Source organism: Rhopalosiphum maidis, unplaced genomic scaffold, assembly GCF_003676215.2.
Source record: "Rhopalosiphum maidis isolate BTI-1 unplaced genomic scaffold, ASM367621v3 scaffold138, whole genome shotgun sequence".
Taxonomy (NCBI): domain Eukaryota; kingdom Metazoa; phylum Arthropoda; class Insecta; order Hemiptera; family Aphididae; genus Rhopalosiphum; species Rhopalosiphum maidis.
The window spans coordinates 10,320-28,228 of NW_021014626.1; the positions used below are offsets into that span (position 1 = coordinate 10,320).

Here is a 17,909-nt window from a genome sequence, read left to right on the forward strand (position 1 = left end):
TTCTAAAACATCTTTGAAAAATACTGATGATATTTATAAAGGACGAGAATACGATTCAGAAGATTCTTTTGAAGGCTGAGTTAAAGAGCTGTTAAAATTAACAGCTTTTAAGCACTGCCGCTTTTTGTTATTCGCTGATGGCGTCAAATTATTTTTGCAAATCAATTTCGTTGACGATTGTCTATGTCTTCAGAGTGAACTCGGTTGCTTATCTTCCTGGTTGGAAAATCATGGGTGCCTAAACATCAGCAAATGTCAGGTCATGTCCTTTACGAGACGACAGTCTACACTCAATTTGATTACTCTCTTAACAATCATTCTATAACTAGAGTGTCTGTCAAGAAAGACTTGGTTATTATCCAAATATCTGATTTAGACTACTACTCCCACATCGAGAACATCACCTGTAATTCCCTAAAGTTTTATAAAACGCTTTTCTTCGAATTTTAAACTAATCTACTCTCTCAAAAACTTATATTGTGAGCTTGTAAGACCGATAGCAGAATATGGCTACATTCTTAGGGATCCGAATACCTCCTCTGCCTCATCACTACTTGAACGAGTACAATGTAATTTCTTTGATTTTGTCTTTTTTTGTTTTAAGGTTGATCATCAACCTTACGATTATTTCCCTGTCACTCTCCACTTACAGCCTAGTAGTCTTTCTGAAGGAAGAGTTTTAGCCAACATTAAATTTCTTAATAAACTGGTTAACGGTTGCATAGATACATCTGAGCTTCTTGCAGAGCTAAACTATAGAGTTCTAATCAGATCATCCACGCTAGCGGCTCCCTACTACGTCCCTTGACACACCACAAATTATTGCCGAAACTACCCTATCCACCGAATAATGCGATTAGCAAATGTGAACCTTTCTAGCCTTTAAGCCTATAGTATATATCTGGATTAATACTAATTCTATGTTTTGATAACTGTACCTTGGGCTAGTCCCGTAATTTAATATAATACAGAATAAAAAAATAAATAATAATATAAATGTAACATACAATTGATCTAGACACACATCGTATGATCATCACATTGTGGATCGAGAGTGAGTCTTGTACAAGATAATAGCCTTAATACGCGTCATTGACGTCATATAGTATATGTTTTTCACAGATCTAACATTACATTTGAACACTTTGAATAAAAAGTTACAAGGACGCGGGAAAACAATTGAAGTCATGTTTGGATTAATAAAAGGTTTTGAAATTAAAATAGATATGTTTATTAACGATGTCAAATCAGGAAAATTTCTATACTTCCCAAAAGTGAAAAAAATGTTAGGTGAAGTGGACATTTTTGAACAAACCAATTGGGATTTTACCAATGAATTTTCAAATATTGTTGGTTTGATAAAAATACAGTTTTCACAAAGTTTTCATGATTTTAAAAAAATTGAAAAATTAATAAAAATTATTAATTATCCCGATTTATTCGATGTGCAAGATTTTAATGATTACTATCTTAATTGGATGGAATTAGAAAATTTAGAAATGCAGTTAATCGATTTGCAAACTAATCCAATTTGGACAAATAAATTTGTGAATATGCGAGAGCGTATCGAAGAATTGGAACGTCATCGAATACATAACGAAGAAACAGATTGCGGTGTTGACAACATAATATTAGAAGTATGGAATAATATTCCAGAAAATTTTTCTTCTGTCAAAAAATTAGCAATTTCATTGTTAACAATTTTTTCTTCAACATATGCTTGCGAAAGTCTCTTTTCGGTATTAAATCATACACATACAAAGGCTAGGAACAGATTAACGGAGGAAGATTCGGCAGCATGTATTGCCTTGCAATCAACATCATATCAACCAGATATAAAAAACCTTTCAACCAAAATGAAGCAAAAGATTTCTAACAAACAATAATAATTTAATATTTTTTTCACATTATTTCCAGTTTTACATAATTTTCTACATTAAAATCAATAAATTTTCATTTATATTTTGTATTTGTATTTTGCTGTGTTAATAAAAATAATTATGGCACGGCTGAAAATTTTTTTTGAATTATGTCATAAATTGGCACGTAAAAAAAATCCTATTTGCCATCCCTGTCATATACTATGTATATATATATATATATATATATGTGTGTGAGTGTATGTGTATGTGTTTGTGTGACATTAATAACTTAATAACATATTGACAATTGCACTCATGTGCTTACAATGTATGCATACTGATATTAATTGTATATTTTAACATAATATATGATCTGGTGGTTTTATACTTGTATTAAAATGAATATTATTGTTTTTGAAATATTTATACTTTAGTTCAGTGGTCTTCAACCTTTTTGGACTCGCGACCCACTTTTTTAGGCCTACATTATTTGCGACCCACGTGAGTTTGTAATAAAGTTAAAATTGCTAAATTATTTGCAGTAGTACTATTAAAACTGAATAAAAATTACATTTTAGTAGGTATTTCTATTGATTAAATTTCTAAGTTTAAAGATTAAAAAAATTTTTTCTTAGATTATATAATTTTATAAATTTAATTTTTATTTTAAAAAGAAGACTTATTACTACCCAACTTTAAAGCTTAAGCGACCAAAAAATGAGTCGCGAACCACCGGTTGAAGACTACTGCTTAGGTCAATTAATTAACTGTGTTAAAGGAAAAGGTTATTTACACGATCACGATCAGGTACTTAGGTATTTAATTTTAGAAGTATCTTCAGTTCTACATGTTTAGTTATTCGAGTAAGATCATCATATAATGTTCTTAGTATTAAGGTCTCCCCAAATACAATGAAAATATAGCTTAGAGTAGAGAAACAATTTTTGGAGACATCTGTTTTGTTAATATAAATTTGAAAGCACGGAAAAATTAATAAAATAACTTATAATTTCTACGTACATGAGTTACTCACTATAAAAAAAAAAATATAATTTATGAATTATCATACTTTTTGGTTATTTCTAATTTATTTCATTATATAGGTAAAACATAATGGTTTTAACTGTGTAGTTTAGAATCGAATAGTTAACAATAAAATAGTAGCTTTATTGATTATTAATTCAATAAACATATTTTAAATTAAATTTAATATTAATTTAAACATTTTCTAATTACGTACGTATTCCTTCTACAAAAAAAAAAAATAATTTGTTATAACAATATTAAACTAATATAGTAATAATAAATAATAAATTATCAATAACATTAAAGTATTATGAATTATCATGTTTTTAAAATAGTCACAATTACAGGTTAGGTTAGGTAGGTTTACAATGTCACCATTATGTATATATTGCGAAATAATTAACATTGTATTCAAAAATCGATTCTTAATAGAAGAAATATTTCATAAAGTTTAGATTCTAATCGAAGTCAAGGTGATGAATATATTGTTTTCATAATGTTATGTGCTCATTTAATTTATAATTTATAATATTTTTATATAGTAATTTTAAAAACAAGAATTTTTACACAAACTCTGTTTTCAGCAGGACCATGCATATTTGATACTTAGGGTCAATATTAACTGGAAAGAATCAGAGAGATAAGGAAATTTCAGTATAAACACTATAAACGAACTGATGGACCAAAAGTAAAGTTGAAAAGCAGTCAAGGGGTATCAACATAACCTAATCTAGGTTAAATTAAACCAACATGGCTCTAACAATCGTTACTGAAAATTATGGTATTGTTCGCTAATGGTAAATACTCTAGCAGTGTTGTTCATGAACAAACTCATCAATAATATAGCACTTGTGATAACTTAGAGGGATAAAACCCACTTTCTTTTTTGAATCTCGCTTACCAATTTTATATATTTATATGATTGTTATTGTAAATAAATTATGGTAGCAGCACATAAGTAATGATCTGCTGTGTTTTCCGCAATGTCTTTAACAACAGTTATTTTAAAAAGGTTTATTTATAAAATAACTTTATAGCAATTAATAAGACACTTTAAATAAATTCGAAAAAATCGTTGATTTCATTAATTATTCATAAGAGCTCAAAATAATAACAATTACTGTATTTAAAATATATTTCTCCGTTATTGTTTTGCTAATTTACGAATTTGTATCCTAAATTAAACTAGCTAGATTTAATTTTATACCAAAAACTACCCTTAATATTGATGTTAAAAAATTTTCTTTTTTTTTAAAATATGAACACCTACTCTTCGAAATTCTCTGATCAGAATCTTAAATTGTAGATCATATTTCACATGAAATATCATAATGATATACAATAAATAAACAAATATACGTACTATTATAATTAGAACCTGTTATAAAAGGTAAATTTTTTAATTAATTTATAAATATATACACATTATAAACTATATAATATGCTCCAAACTTCATACTGAATTATCTGCTTTGAAAATCAAAATACACCTGATAGAATCTACACCAAGAGCGTCTTCCCCTCAGCTCCATATTATTGAACTCATCTCACAAGTCCAGAACTCTCTGGACGTAATAAATGTAGTTCTAATGTAATATCCTATGGATGCCCCAATCTACTTCACGCACACCTCAGGCAAAAATTGTTGATGACATGAAATCCGTAGCTGATTCAATTTGCAATCTTTTATTAAATTTATAATATCTAAAAATTATGACCTTATTTTTTGGGACACACTCGTAACATTAAAAAGAGGGTAATTTTGTGATACATTTAGGAAACTCCCTTTGACTTTACTTTTGGTGGGAGGCGTATCTGAGACTGGTACAAGTATATTAATAGTTCGAATATTAGAACAATGTCCTCAGAGAATATATATTTATTAATTTATTCAACTCTACTTAACAAGTTAATAAATATAGAATTTAAACTCACAGTATATACAAGAGCTGATTAAAGGCTGTCTTGAAGCAAGCTTCTGGTGTGAGGGTGGGGGAGGGGGCTTCTAACATAAATATTATAATAGAAACAAATTAGTTTATAGAAATGCTTCAAAATATTAGAAGAACAACATAATAGTTTTTTTAAATAGCTTTATAAACAAATTTGTTTCTATTATTTACGTTAGGAAAATTGCCTCTCACCACAAGGTTGCTTAAAAATAGTTGGGTAATCAGCTTTCATATAATTTAGAGAAACTCTTACTATCGTTAACGAAAAATTACGCTATTGTTAGCTAATGGAAAAGACTTTAGACTCTAGCATCTGCTGTGTTCTCCGCTATGTCATTGACAATGGTTTTTTTAAAAAGAATCATTTATAAAATAACTTTATAGAAATTATTAAGACACTTTAAATAAATTCGAAAAAATCGTTGATTTCGATAATTATTCATAAGAGCTCAAACAATAACAATTAATATATTTGAAATATATTTCTCCGTTATTGTTTTGTTAATTTACAAATTTTTATCCCAAATTAAACTAGCTAGATTTAATTTTATACTAAAAATTACACTCAATGTTGCAGCTAAAAGATTTTCTATTTTTCTAAAAAACGATAACATATATTATTCGAAATTCTCTGATCAGAATGAACACATGAAATATCATAATGATATACAATAAATAAACAAATAATACGTACGTTTACGACTAGAACCTGTTATAAACGATATATTTTTTAATTAATTTATAAATATATACATATAATATACTATATACTTATTATACAACTTCTACAAATTTGTATTCATTAAAGTACCTTTTTGTACGTTTTTTGTTGATCAATAAATTTGTTACTCACATGTTTTAATTTTAAAAAATTTACTAAGATAACAGCCGGGATATGTCGAGTGCGTCCGATTTAAGATATAGGTTTGACGATCGAATATGGTGGTTCAAATGGCAGTTTACCAATTGCACTTAAAAATTACTTTTTTGTAATATATCAAATGTGCTCTATACATTTTACAATACCCAAGGAAAACTTATAATATAGTAACCTATAATTAAATAAATGTATACACTAACCAATATTTTGATGAGTGTTGATACATAATATTATAATATAAGTAAATAAATAAATCATTTTGTTTTCTTCAAATTCAATAAGTTGCTTTACTTGCGTAATAAAAATAACGTTTCATAAAATTTCCGATACTATTTAAACAGTAATCAATTGATAGATAAAAAAGTTTTTAATCTTTAATAATTTTAGTGTCCAGATCTTTTATGTTGTTGTTGATGGAATTATATAGAATAACAATATGTTCATACCTGAAAGTAGTCAAATTTTCAAGCGCAATAGAAAATGTGATTTAGGCGCAATTGGTCAATGCCCTTTCAAATCTACAACTACAACTATAGAACTTTAAAGGTACTTAATTTTTACAGCTATGAAAGCGAAGCGTGTGGAAATTGAATTTCATTTTATCTTTGATGATGATTGGATATATAAAACCTAGCCGCTAAATGAACTATGACACACTTGGGATATCTAAAAATTATGACCTTATTTCTTGGGACACACTCGTAACATTAAAAAGAGGGTAATTTTGTGATACATTTAGGAAACTCCCTTTGACTTTACTTTTGGTGGGAGGCGTATCTGAGACTGGTACAAGTATATTAATAGTTCGAATATTAGAACAATGTCCTCAGAGAATATATATTTATTTATTTATTCAACTCTACTTAACAAGTTAATAAATATAGAATTTAAACTCACAGTATATACAAGAGCTGATTAAAGGCTGTCTTGAAGCAAGCTTCTGGTGTGAGGGTGGGGGAGGGGGCTTCTAACATAAATATTATAATAGAAACAAATTAGTTTATAGAAATGCTTCAAAATATTAGAAGAACAACATAATAGTTTTTTTAAATAGCTTTATAAACAAATTTGTTTCTATTATTTACGTTAGGAAAATTGCCTCTCACCACAAGGTTGCTTAAAAATAGTTAGGTAATCAGCTTTCATATAATTTAGAGAAAGGCAAATCTGTTTGGATATTTTTTAACCTGATTTCAGAGAAGACGAAAGTGACGAAGACGATGATAATTTCGTTTTGTTTGATTTAACTTAGGATAGGTGATCAGTGACTACGTAATTTTAAGCCATAACAATTCTAAAGATTGGCTATTGTGTTTACTGCATTAGTAACATTGATTTAATGTTAAATTCATAATTTTAATATTAAATTACAAATTATATTAGTAATTATATTTTAATTACCAAACCTAACCTAACGGAAAAATTAATAAAATAACTTATAATATTTACATACTTGCATTACTCTCTATAAAAAAAAAAATATTATTATTTATGAATTATCATTATTTAATTCAAAAAAATTAATTATTTTTAGAAGAGCTACTTAAATTGCAATATAACTTATTTTGAAGTAAATAAAAAAAAAAAAGGTCACTTAAGAATCAAACAGTTTTAAAGTAAAACTGTTTGGTTGATAAAATATTATTTATTTGTTTAGTATTTTTCAGAATATAAGTTTCCAGGAAGACAAAATTTAATATTAAAATAATTAATATATTGTACTACAAAAAAAAATAAGTAATTCATCTCATTGTATAGGTAAAACCTATTGGTCTTAACTGTGTAGTTAATAATCGAATAGTTAACAATAAAATAGTATCTTTATTGATTATTAATTCAATAAACATATTTTAATATGTTTAATTTATAGTTAATATTAATTTAAACATTTTATAATTAGTACGTTCAAATCTGTTTGGCGTGTCAAGAATTTTAGATTTTTTTTTAACTTGATATCGGAGACGACGAAAGTGACGATGACAATGATAATTTCGTTTTGTTTGATTTAACTTAGGATAGGTGATCAGTGACTACGTTATTTTAAAACATAACAATTCTAAAGCTTGGCGATTGTGTTTACTGCATTATTAACATTGATTTAATGTTAAATTCATAATTTTAATATTAAATTACTAATGTCGAAGATGCTAAGACCGTCAAACACACATGAAAGCAATTAGTAAACAGTGCTAGCAGTCTACTCAGTTTAACGAACTCAATCTAAACCTCGCTAATTCATTCAAATATCCGAATTGAAAGCCGAAACTCCTAAATTCATACTGAATTATCTCCTTTGAAAAACAAAATACACCTGATAGAATCTACACCAAGTGCGTCTTCCCCTCAGCTCCCTCTTATTGAACTCATCTCAGAAGTCCAGTAGGGTTGCTGTATGACTTATGATGATATGTGATTATTGTTTACTCGAAGTAACGATTACATCTTTAGTTATTCGATAAAATCATCATATAATGTTCTTAGTATTAAGGTCTTCCCAGATACAATAAAAATATAGCTTGGAGTAAAGAAACAATTTTTGGAGACATCTGTTTTGTTAATATAAATTTGAAAATGCACTGAAAAATTAATAAAATAACTTATAATATTTACATACTTTCATCACTCTCTATAAAAAAAAATATTATTATTTATGAATTATCATTATTTAATTCAAAAAAATTAATTATTTTTAGAAGAGCTACTTAAATTGCAATATAACTTATTTAAAGAAATAAAAAAGGTCATTTAAGAATCAAACAGTTTTAAAGTAAAACTGTTTGGTTGATAAAATATTATTTATTTGTTTAGTATTTTTCAGAATATAAGTTTCCAGGAAGACAAAATTTAATATTAAAATAATTAATATATTGTACTACAAAAAAAAAATAAGTAATTCATCTCATTGTATAGGTAAAACCTATTGGTCTTAACTGTGTAGTTAATAATCGAATAGTTAACAATAAAATAGTATCTTTATTGATTATTAATTCAATAAACATATTTTAATATGTCGAATTAATATTTAATATTAATTTAAATAATTTATAATACGTACTTATCCCTTCTACGAAAAAAAAATATAAAATAATTTGTTATAACAATTAAACTAATATAGTAATGTATGTGTTCTCCTCAATGTCGTTGACAACGGTAATATTAAAAAGGTTTATTTATAAAATAACTTTATAGAAATTATTAAGACATTTTTAATAAATTCGAAAAAATCGTTGATTTCGATAATTATTCATAAGAGCTCAAAATAATAACAATTAATATATTTGAAATATATTTCTCCGTTATTGTTTGTTATTTTACGAATTTTTTCCCAAATTAAACTAGCTAAATTAAATTTTATACCAAAAACTACCCTCAATGTTGCAGTTAAAAGATTTTCTATTTTTCTAAAAAATCAGTTCGTGTTAAGACGTCGTACAGTCCACACGTTAATTGCCTCTCGTTCTGCTTTATCTGCTCTCGATAGCGTGTGCATTGTTTGCTGTGTCCAGCTCGTCGCGGTATTCGTACCGTTGGTAATGTATAAATTATTTAAACATTGCCCAAGGTCAACCCATAATTTTCCTTATCTACATCATTATGAGTTACTCTAATCGCCCACTGACTCCTATCACCAAATATCCCAAATTGTCAAAAAATAAACATTTAACAGATAAAACTATTCCACCGCTTATTTTCACCAAAACACTAATAGACCAAACGGGTGTCAATAGCCCCTCGGACTTCTCTGACAACGAAAATGATTGGCATACAGTCCAATCAAATACTTCTAAACGCTCAAGATCTCCCTACAGCTCTTCTCCTACCACAAAAAAACCTGACAAAAATATTTTTATTTCGGCTAACCGTTTTTCTCCGATTGCTCCTTCTGACAAAATTCAACCTATGGAAACACCAAGTACCAATACAAACCCTGTAATCTATGTCAATGAAAATAAAACATCAAAGCCACCTCCTATCTTTATTCAAGAACAGATAAACTACAACAATTTCTGTCAAAAAATGAAAGAATTAACTGATGAAACTGGCTTTGACTGCAAAAGCTCTACTAAAGGTCTTAAACTCCAAACGTACAGTCCTGTCTCCTATAGATCAGTCGTATCTTACTTCAAAAATAATAACGTCTCCTTTCATTCATTTCAACTAAAAGAGGAGAAAGCATATCGCGTCGTAATACAAAACATGCATCATACGACTGACACCTCTCTTATTAAACAAGAACTCTTAAATAAGGGATTTGTCACTAGAAGCATAACGCCTGTTACAAACAAGCTAACCAATTCTCCCCTACCGATATTCTTTATTAATTTAGAACCGAGTCCAACAAACTCCGATATTTTCAAACTAACCTCATTATGTTATACAAAAATTAAAGTTGAAACTCTCCATCAAAAAAAAGAAATACCGCAATGTCACCGATGCCAAACGTACGGCCACACTCATGGCTACTGTAATCACTCTCCCCGTTGTGTACGCTGTGGTAAACAACATGAGTCAACTGTATGTACCAAAGATTGCAGCTCTCCTGCCAAATGCGCTCTATGTAGTGGTAATCACCCGGCTAACTTTAGGGGCTGCCAATCGCACCTAAATCTTAAAAAAAAATTATCAGAAAACCCTTCAAAAAAAATCTGGAATAAAAGTTCTCTTCCACGTCAATCAACTGTAAAAAATACCTATGAATCTACACACCAAGCTTACTCACAAAATTTCCCTCCATTAAATCAAGATTCTTCTTCTCACAGTCGTGATAACAACTCAAAGGATAATCAAAATGAAAATATCTCTGCACAACTATCATCATTTATTAACGAATTTAAAGCATTAATAAACCCTCTAATATCACTCCTCACCAAAGTCATTGATAATCTTATTAAAAATGCCAACAAATAATTTGCAAACACTCTCCATATTGTTATGGAATGCAAACGGCATTTCGCAACATTTAAATGAACTACAGTTGGTCCTCGGTGAAAAAAAAGCAGAAATTGCACTTATTACGGAAACTCACTTAACTAAAACTTCATCGCTCAAGCTATTTGGATACGATATTATCAGAGCTGACCACCCAGATGGTACTGCCCACGGAGGCGCTGCTCTCCTAATCTCAAACAAAATCGACCATCTCCCTCTTTTTCCATACTTGTCTCCAAACATTCAAGCAGCTAGCACATCAATAAAAATTAACTCTATAACTATCTCCATTTCCTCTTGCTATTTCCCGCCAGGAAGACCCTTCCCTTCGGCCGAACTGAGTAACCTTTCTCAAACTCTAAGCTTCACTCATGTTATTGGTGCTGACTTCAATGCTAAATACCATACATGGAGCTGCACTACCAACACTAGAGGTCGTGCTCTAAACAACTTCATCTCACTCAACCACCTCAAGGTAATAGCGCCTCATTCTCCAACCTATTGGCCATCGCATGGCAACCGTCACCCCGACACCTTTGATTTTTTTATCACCAATCTACCAAACCGCTTTTCCACTGAACTTGTAAACCTAAAGGATCCAGCTTCTGATCATACACCTGTATTACTCCTCATTGGTCCTCAACCCACTTTGAAGCAAAACAGACCAACCATTACTCCAAGTACTACAAATTGGAACAAATTCAGAGTTTTTATCTCAAACAAAATAATTCTTAATACCAAATTAAAATCATCTTCCGATGTCGACCAAGCAATCACCCAACTCTCGGATGTCATTCAAACAGCAGCCAAGGACTCATCTACCCTTCGCGCACCCTATTCTCAAACACCCAACCTATCACTGGAACTAAGACAACTTATTGCTAAAAAACGCAGAGCCAGATCTAAATGGCAACAAACTCACTACCCTGCAGATAAGATAAAGTACAATTATCTTTCCAATAAACTTAAGTCCCTACTTAAAACTCACAAAGCCAATCTTTACAAAAATCACTTACAAAACCTCTCTCTTACAAATGGATCTCTCTGGCGCAAAACTAAGTCAATACTATGAATTAAGGACTCTCCTCCGCCTCTTCGCCGTGCAGACAACTCACTTGCTTCTACAGACAAAGAAAAAGCAGATATTCTCACTGAAGAATTATCGGGCGTTTTCAAACCACATCTCATTCCTACACCAGCTCCACTCATGTCGTCAGTCATGGAGTCTCTCCAGTCTACTTTACCTATGGCCCTACCTACAAAACCTACTTCCCCAGCGGAAATAGTGGATATTATAAAAAAACTGGCAAACAACAAATCCCCAGGTCATGACCTCATCTCTAACAAAGTCGTCAAAAATCTACTTATGAAATCGATCGTTCATCTTGCTCATATCTATAATGCAGCCCTTCGGTTATCTTATTTCCTCACTACCTGGAAAGCATCTGTTATTGTTACAGCACTCAAACCTGGTAAGCCTCCAGAAAACCCCTCCTCGTACAGGCCCATCAGCTTACTACCAGTTCTGGGTAAAATCCTTGAAAAAATCATTCTAAAGTGAATCACCACCATAGCAAAATCAAAAAACAGCATTACAAACTTCCAGTTCGGCTTTCGTGCTCACCATGCCACAACTCATCAACTCCAAAGGGTTGCGGACACTATCTCCGCAGCACTCGAAACCAAAAAATACTGCGCCGGTGTTTTTCTGGACGTCGCGAAAGCTTTTGATACCGTCTGGCACGACGGTCTCCTTTTCAAACTAAAAAATATTTTTCCAGCCCCTTTATACCTAATACTTAAATCCTATCTTGCCAACCGCTCTTCTAATGTCCGACATAATTTACAACACTCAAAACAATATCCTATATTTGCTGGTATCCCTCAAGGCAGCGATATTGCTCCTTTCTTATACACCATTTATACGTCGGACCTGCCCACAACTGAAAATACCTTAGTTAGAACATATGCTGATGATACTGCCCTATTATCAGTTTCTTCTGACCGTACCACCGCATCTCATAAACTACAAATTAATCTAAATACTCTCTCTCAGTGGTTCACCAATTGGAAAATAAAGATTAATGAATCCAAGTCCTGCTTTGTGAATTTCTCACTCAGACCTCTAAACTGCCCTGCAGTAACAATCAACAACATCGTCATTCCTCATTCAACAGAAGTTAAATATCTGGGTCTTAAAAAAAGATACAAAGATAAGATAAGATAAGAAAAGATAAGCGTAAGAGACTTAACACTAGACTTCACCTGCTAAGGCCACTACTTCGTTTGAACCTTACCTTACCCATCAAAATCATTCTTTATAAAGCTCTTCTTTAATCAATATGGATATACGGTATTGTAATCTGGGGTTCTGCTAAAAACTTAAACAAGAGAACCATACAAGCCTTCCAAAACATCACTCTTCGCTTAATCACTAGTGCACCCTGGTTCGTCTCGAACGAGACCATAAATTCCGACCTCAAATTACCATCCATCGACCATACAGCTGCTATCTACTACAAACGCTTACACGCCAAACTCCAAGTTATTCCCAATCAACTAATCAATGAATTAGCTTCAATAACACTTCCAGGTAATCCAACCAGACGTCTGAAAAGGAAATGGTGCCGCGATATGATAACTTAAGTTTAAAACTTATAAATATAAGAGGAGTCACAAATGTGTGACTCCCTCCTCATGTGTTTATTCTTGTTAACTGTCTGTAAATTTTTATTACTTTTACTTATTGTACTTTGTATAGATTGTAATTCTTCAAATAAAGCAAACTTAAAAAAAGAATTCTAAAAAATGAGACCACATATTATTCGAAATTCTCTGATCAGAATGAACACATGAAATATCATAATGATATACAATAAATAAACAAATAATACGTACGTTTACGACTAGAACCTGTTATAAACGATATATTTTTTAATTAATTTATAAATATATACATATAATATACTATATACTTATTATACAACTTCTACAAATTTGTATTCATTAAAGTACCTTTTTGTACGTTTTTTGTTGATCAATAAATTTGTTACTCACATGTTTTAATTTTAAAAAATTTACTAAGATAACAGCCGGGATATGTCGAGTGCGTCCGATTTAAGATATAGGTTTGACGATCGAATATGGTGGTTCAAATGGCAGTTTACCAATTGCACTTAAAAATTACTTTTTTGTAATATATCAAATGTGCTCTATACATTTTACAATACCCAAGGAAAACTTATAATATAGTAACCTATAATTAAATAAATGTATACACTAACCAATATTTTGATGAGTGTTGATACATAATATTATAATATAAGTAAATAAATAAATCATTTTGTTTTCTTCAAATTCAATAAGTTGCTTTACTTGCGTAATAAAAATAACGTTTCATAAAATTTCCGATACTATTTAAACAGTAATCAATTGATAGATAAAAAAGTTTTTAATCTTTAATAATTTTAGTGTCCAGATCTTTTATGTTGTTGTTGATGGAATTATATAGAATAACAATATGTTCATACCTGAAAGTAGTCAAATTTTCAAGCGCAATAGAAAATGTGATTTAGGCGCAATTGGTCAATGCCCTTTCAAATCTACAACTACAACTATAGAACTTTAAAGGTACTTAATTTTTACAGCTATGAAAGCGAAGCGTGTGGAAATTGAATTTCATTTTATCTTTGATGATGATTGGATATATAAAACCTAGCCGCTAAATGAACTATGACACACTTGGGATATCTAAAAATTATGACCTTATTTCTTGGGACACACTCGTAACATTAAAAAGAGGGTAATTTTGTGATACATTTAGGAAACTCCCTTTGACTTTACTTTTGGTGGGAGGCGTATCTGAGACTGGTACAAGTATATTAATAGTTCGAATATTAGAACAATGTCCTCAGAGAATATATATTTATTTATTTATTCAACTCTACTTAACAAGTTAATAAATATAGAATTTAAACTCACAGTATATACAAGAGCTGATTAAAGGCTGTCTTGAAGCAAGCTTCTGGTGTGAGGGTGGGGGAGGGGGCTTCTAACATAAATATTATAATAGAAACAAATTAGTTTATAGAAATGCTTCAAAATATTAGAAGAACAACATAATAGTTTTTTTAAATAGCTTTATAAACAAATTTGTTTCTATTATTTACGTTAGGAAAATTGCCTCTCACCACAAGGTTGCTTAAAAATAGTTAGGTAATCAGCTTTCATATAATTTAGAGAAAGGCAAATCTGTTTGGATATTTTTTAACCTGATTTCAGAGAAGACGAAAGTGACGAAGACGATGATAATTTCGTTTTGTTTGATTTAACTTAGGATAGGTGATCAGTGACTACGTAATTTTAAGCCATAACAATTCTAAAGATTGGCTATTGTGTTTACTGCATTAGTAACATTGATTTAATGTTAAATTCATAATTTTAATATTAAATTACAAATTATATTAGTAATTATATTTTAATTACCAAACCTAACCTAACGGAAAAATTAATAAAATAACTTATAATATTTACATACTTGCATTACTCTCTATAAAAAAAAAATATTATTATTTATGAATTATCATTATTTAATTCAAAAAAATTAATTATTTTTAGAAGAGCTACTTAAATTGCAATATAACTTATTTTGAAGTAAATAAAAAAAAAAAAGGTCACTTAAGAATCAAACAGTTTTAAAGTAAAACTGTTTGGTTGATAAAATATTATTTATTTGTTTAGTATTTTTCAGAATATAAGTTTCCAGGAAGACAAAATTTAATATTAAAATAATTAATATATTGTACTACAAAAAAAAAATAAGTAATTCATCTCATTGTATAGGTAAAACCTATTGGTCTTAACTGTGTAGTTAATAATCGAATAGTTAACAATAAAATAGTATCTTTATTGATTATTAATTCAATAAACATATTTTAATATGTTTAATTTATAGTTAATATTAATTTAAACATTTTATAATTAGTACGTTCAAATCTGTTTGGCGTGTCAAGAATTTTAGATTTTTTTTTAACTTGATATCGGAGACGACGAAAGTGACGATGACAATGATAATTTCGTTTTGTTTGATTTAACTTAGGATAGGTGATCAGTGACTACGTTATTTTAAAACATAACAATTCTAAAGCTTGGCGATTGTGTTTACTGCATTATTAACATTGATTTAATGTTAAATTCATAATTTTAATATTAAATTACTAATGTCGAAGATGCTAAGACCGTCAAACACACATGAAAGCAATTAGTAAACAGTGCTAGCAGTCTACTCAGTTTAACGAACTCAATCTAAACCTCGCTAATTCATTCAAATATCCGAATTGAAAGCCGAAACTCCTAAATTCATACTGAATTATCTCCTTTGAAAAACAAAATACACCTGATAGAATCTACACCAAGTGCGTCTTCCCCTCAGCTCCCTCTTATTGAACTCATCTCAGAAGTCCAGTAGGGTTGCTGTATGACTTATGATGATATGTGATTATTGTTTACTCGAAGTAACGATTACATCTTTAGTTATTCGATAAAATCATCATATAATGTTCTTAGTATTAAGGTCTTCCCAGATACAATAAAAATATAGCTTGGAGTAAAGAAACAATTTTTGGAGACATCTGTTTTGTTAATATAAATTTGAAAATGCACTGAAAAATTAATAAAATAACTTATAATATTTACATACTTTCATCACTCTCTATAAAAAAAAATATTATTATTTATGAATTATCATTATTTAATTCAAAAAAATTAATTATTTTTAGAAGAGCTACTTAAATTGCAATATAACTTATTTAAAGAAATAAAAAAGGTCATTTAAGAATCAAACAGTTTTAAAGTAAAACTGTTTGGTTGATAAAATATTATTTATTTGTTTAGTATTTTTCAGAATATAAGTTTCCAGGAAGACAAAATTTAATATTAAAATAATTAATATATTGTACTACAAAAAAAAAATAAGTAATTCATCTCATTGTATAGGTAAAACCTATTGGTCTTAACTGTGTAGTTAATAATCGAATAGTTAACAATAAAATAGTATCTTTATTGATTATTAATTCAATAAACATATTTTAATATGTCGAATTAATATTTAATATTAATTTAAATAATTTATAATACGTACTTATCCCTTCTACGAAAAAAAAATATAAAATAATTTGTTATAACAATTAAACTAATATAGTAATGTATGTGTTCTCCTCAATGTCGTTGACAACGGTAATATTAAAAAGGTTTATTTATAAAATAACTTTATAGAAATTATTAAGACATTTTTAATAAATTCGAAAAAATCGTTGATTTCGATAATTATTCATAAGAGCTCAAAATAATAACAATTAATATATTTGAAATATATTTCTCCGTTATTGTTTGTTATTTTACGAATTTTTTCCCAAATTAAACTAGCTAAATTTAATTTTATATCAAAAACTACCCTCAATGTTGCAGTTAAAAGATTTTCTATTTTTCTAAAAAATGAGAACACATATTATTCGAAATTCTCTGATCAGAATGAACACATGAAATATCATAATGATATACAATAAATAAACAAATAATACGTACGATTTTGACTAGATACTGTTATAAATGATAAGTTTTTTAATTAATTTACAAATTTATACACATTATATACTATTTATTTATTTTTTTAAACAACTCTATGTTTACCAATTGGGCTCAAAACATTTTACAATATTAGATGCTTACTAAATATTTTTTTTTTTGATTGTGGGGGGGTTAAAATTGTCCTACTTTCCTATCACACAATTAAAAAAGTACATCTAATTTTTGTCGTTTTAAATAATCAATTTCATTTGTTTGTATTCTATATTCATATAGGGGACCGCCTCTATTCACTCATCAACGACCAGACCGAACTGCTTGGTCTAGAGACTTGAAATTTTGTACAGAATTCCCTGAAGTAATTTAGGGACGCATTAAGAAAGGTTTTTTTGAAAATTTGATTCCTAAGGGGGTAAGAAGGTATTTTTTATATAGCTATAGTATTATAGCATATTATATAGTATTTATATTGGTTAAGGAACCTCTGTACAAAATTTCAAGTCTCTAGACCCAGTGTTTCGGTTTGGATGTTGATATTTGAATTACCATATAGAAAAATAAAAAATGTAATTAAATGGATAACTAAAAATAAAAAAGTAAATAGATTATTTTAGTGTCCATGAGTGGCCAAAGTTTTTGATAAAGTTATACTGAAAAATGAGACATGTTTTTCTTTTT

At 29.0% G+C, this 17,909-nt stretch overlaps 1 protein-coding gene across 1 annotated transcript; it reads left to right on the top strand.

Annotated features, from left to right (window-relative positions):
• The first annotated feature begins 1,187 nt into the window (after window positions 1-1,187).
• Window positions 1,188-1,886, top strand: LOC113560266 (general transcription factor II-I repeat domain-containing protein 2B-like). The gene is made up of 2 exons (XM_026966031.1): window positions 1,188-1,353; window positions 1,453-1,886. The coding sequence occupies exons 1-2, from the start codon at window positions 1,188-1,190 to the stop codon at window positions 1,884-1,886; spliced, it is 600 nt and encodes a 199-aa protein (XP_026821832.1).
• Window positions 1,887-17,909: the final 16,023 nt, after the last annotated feature.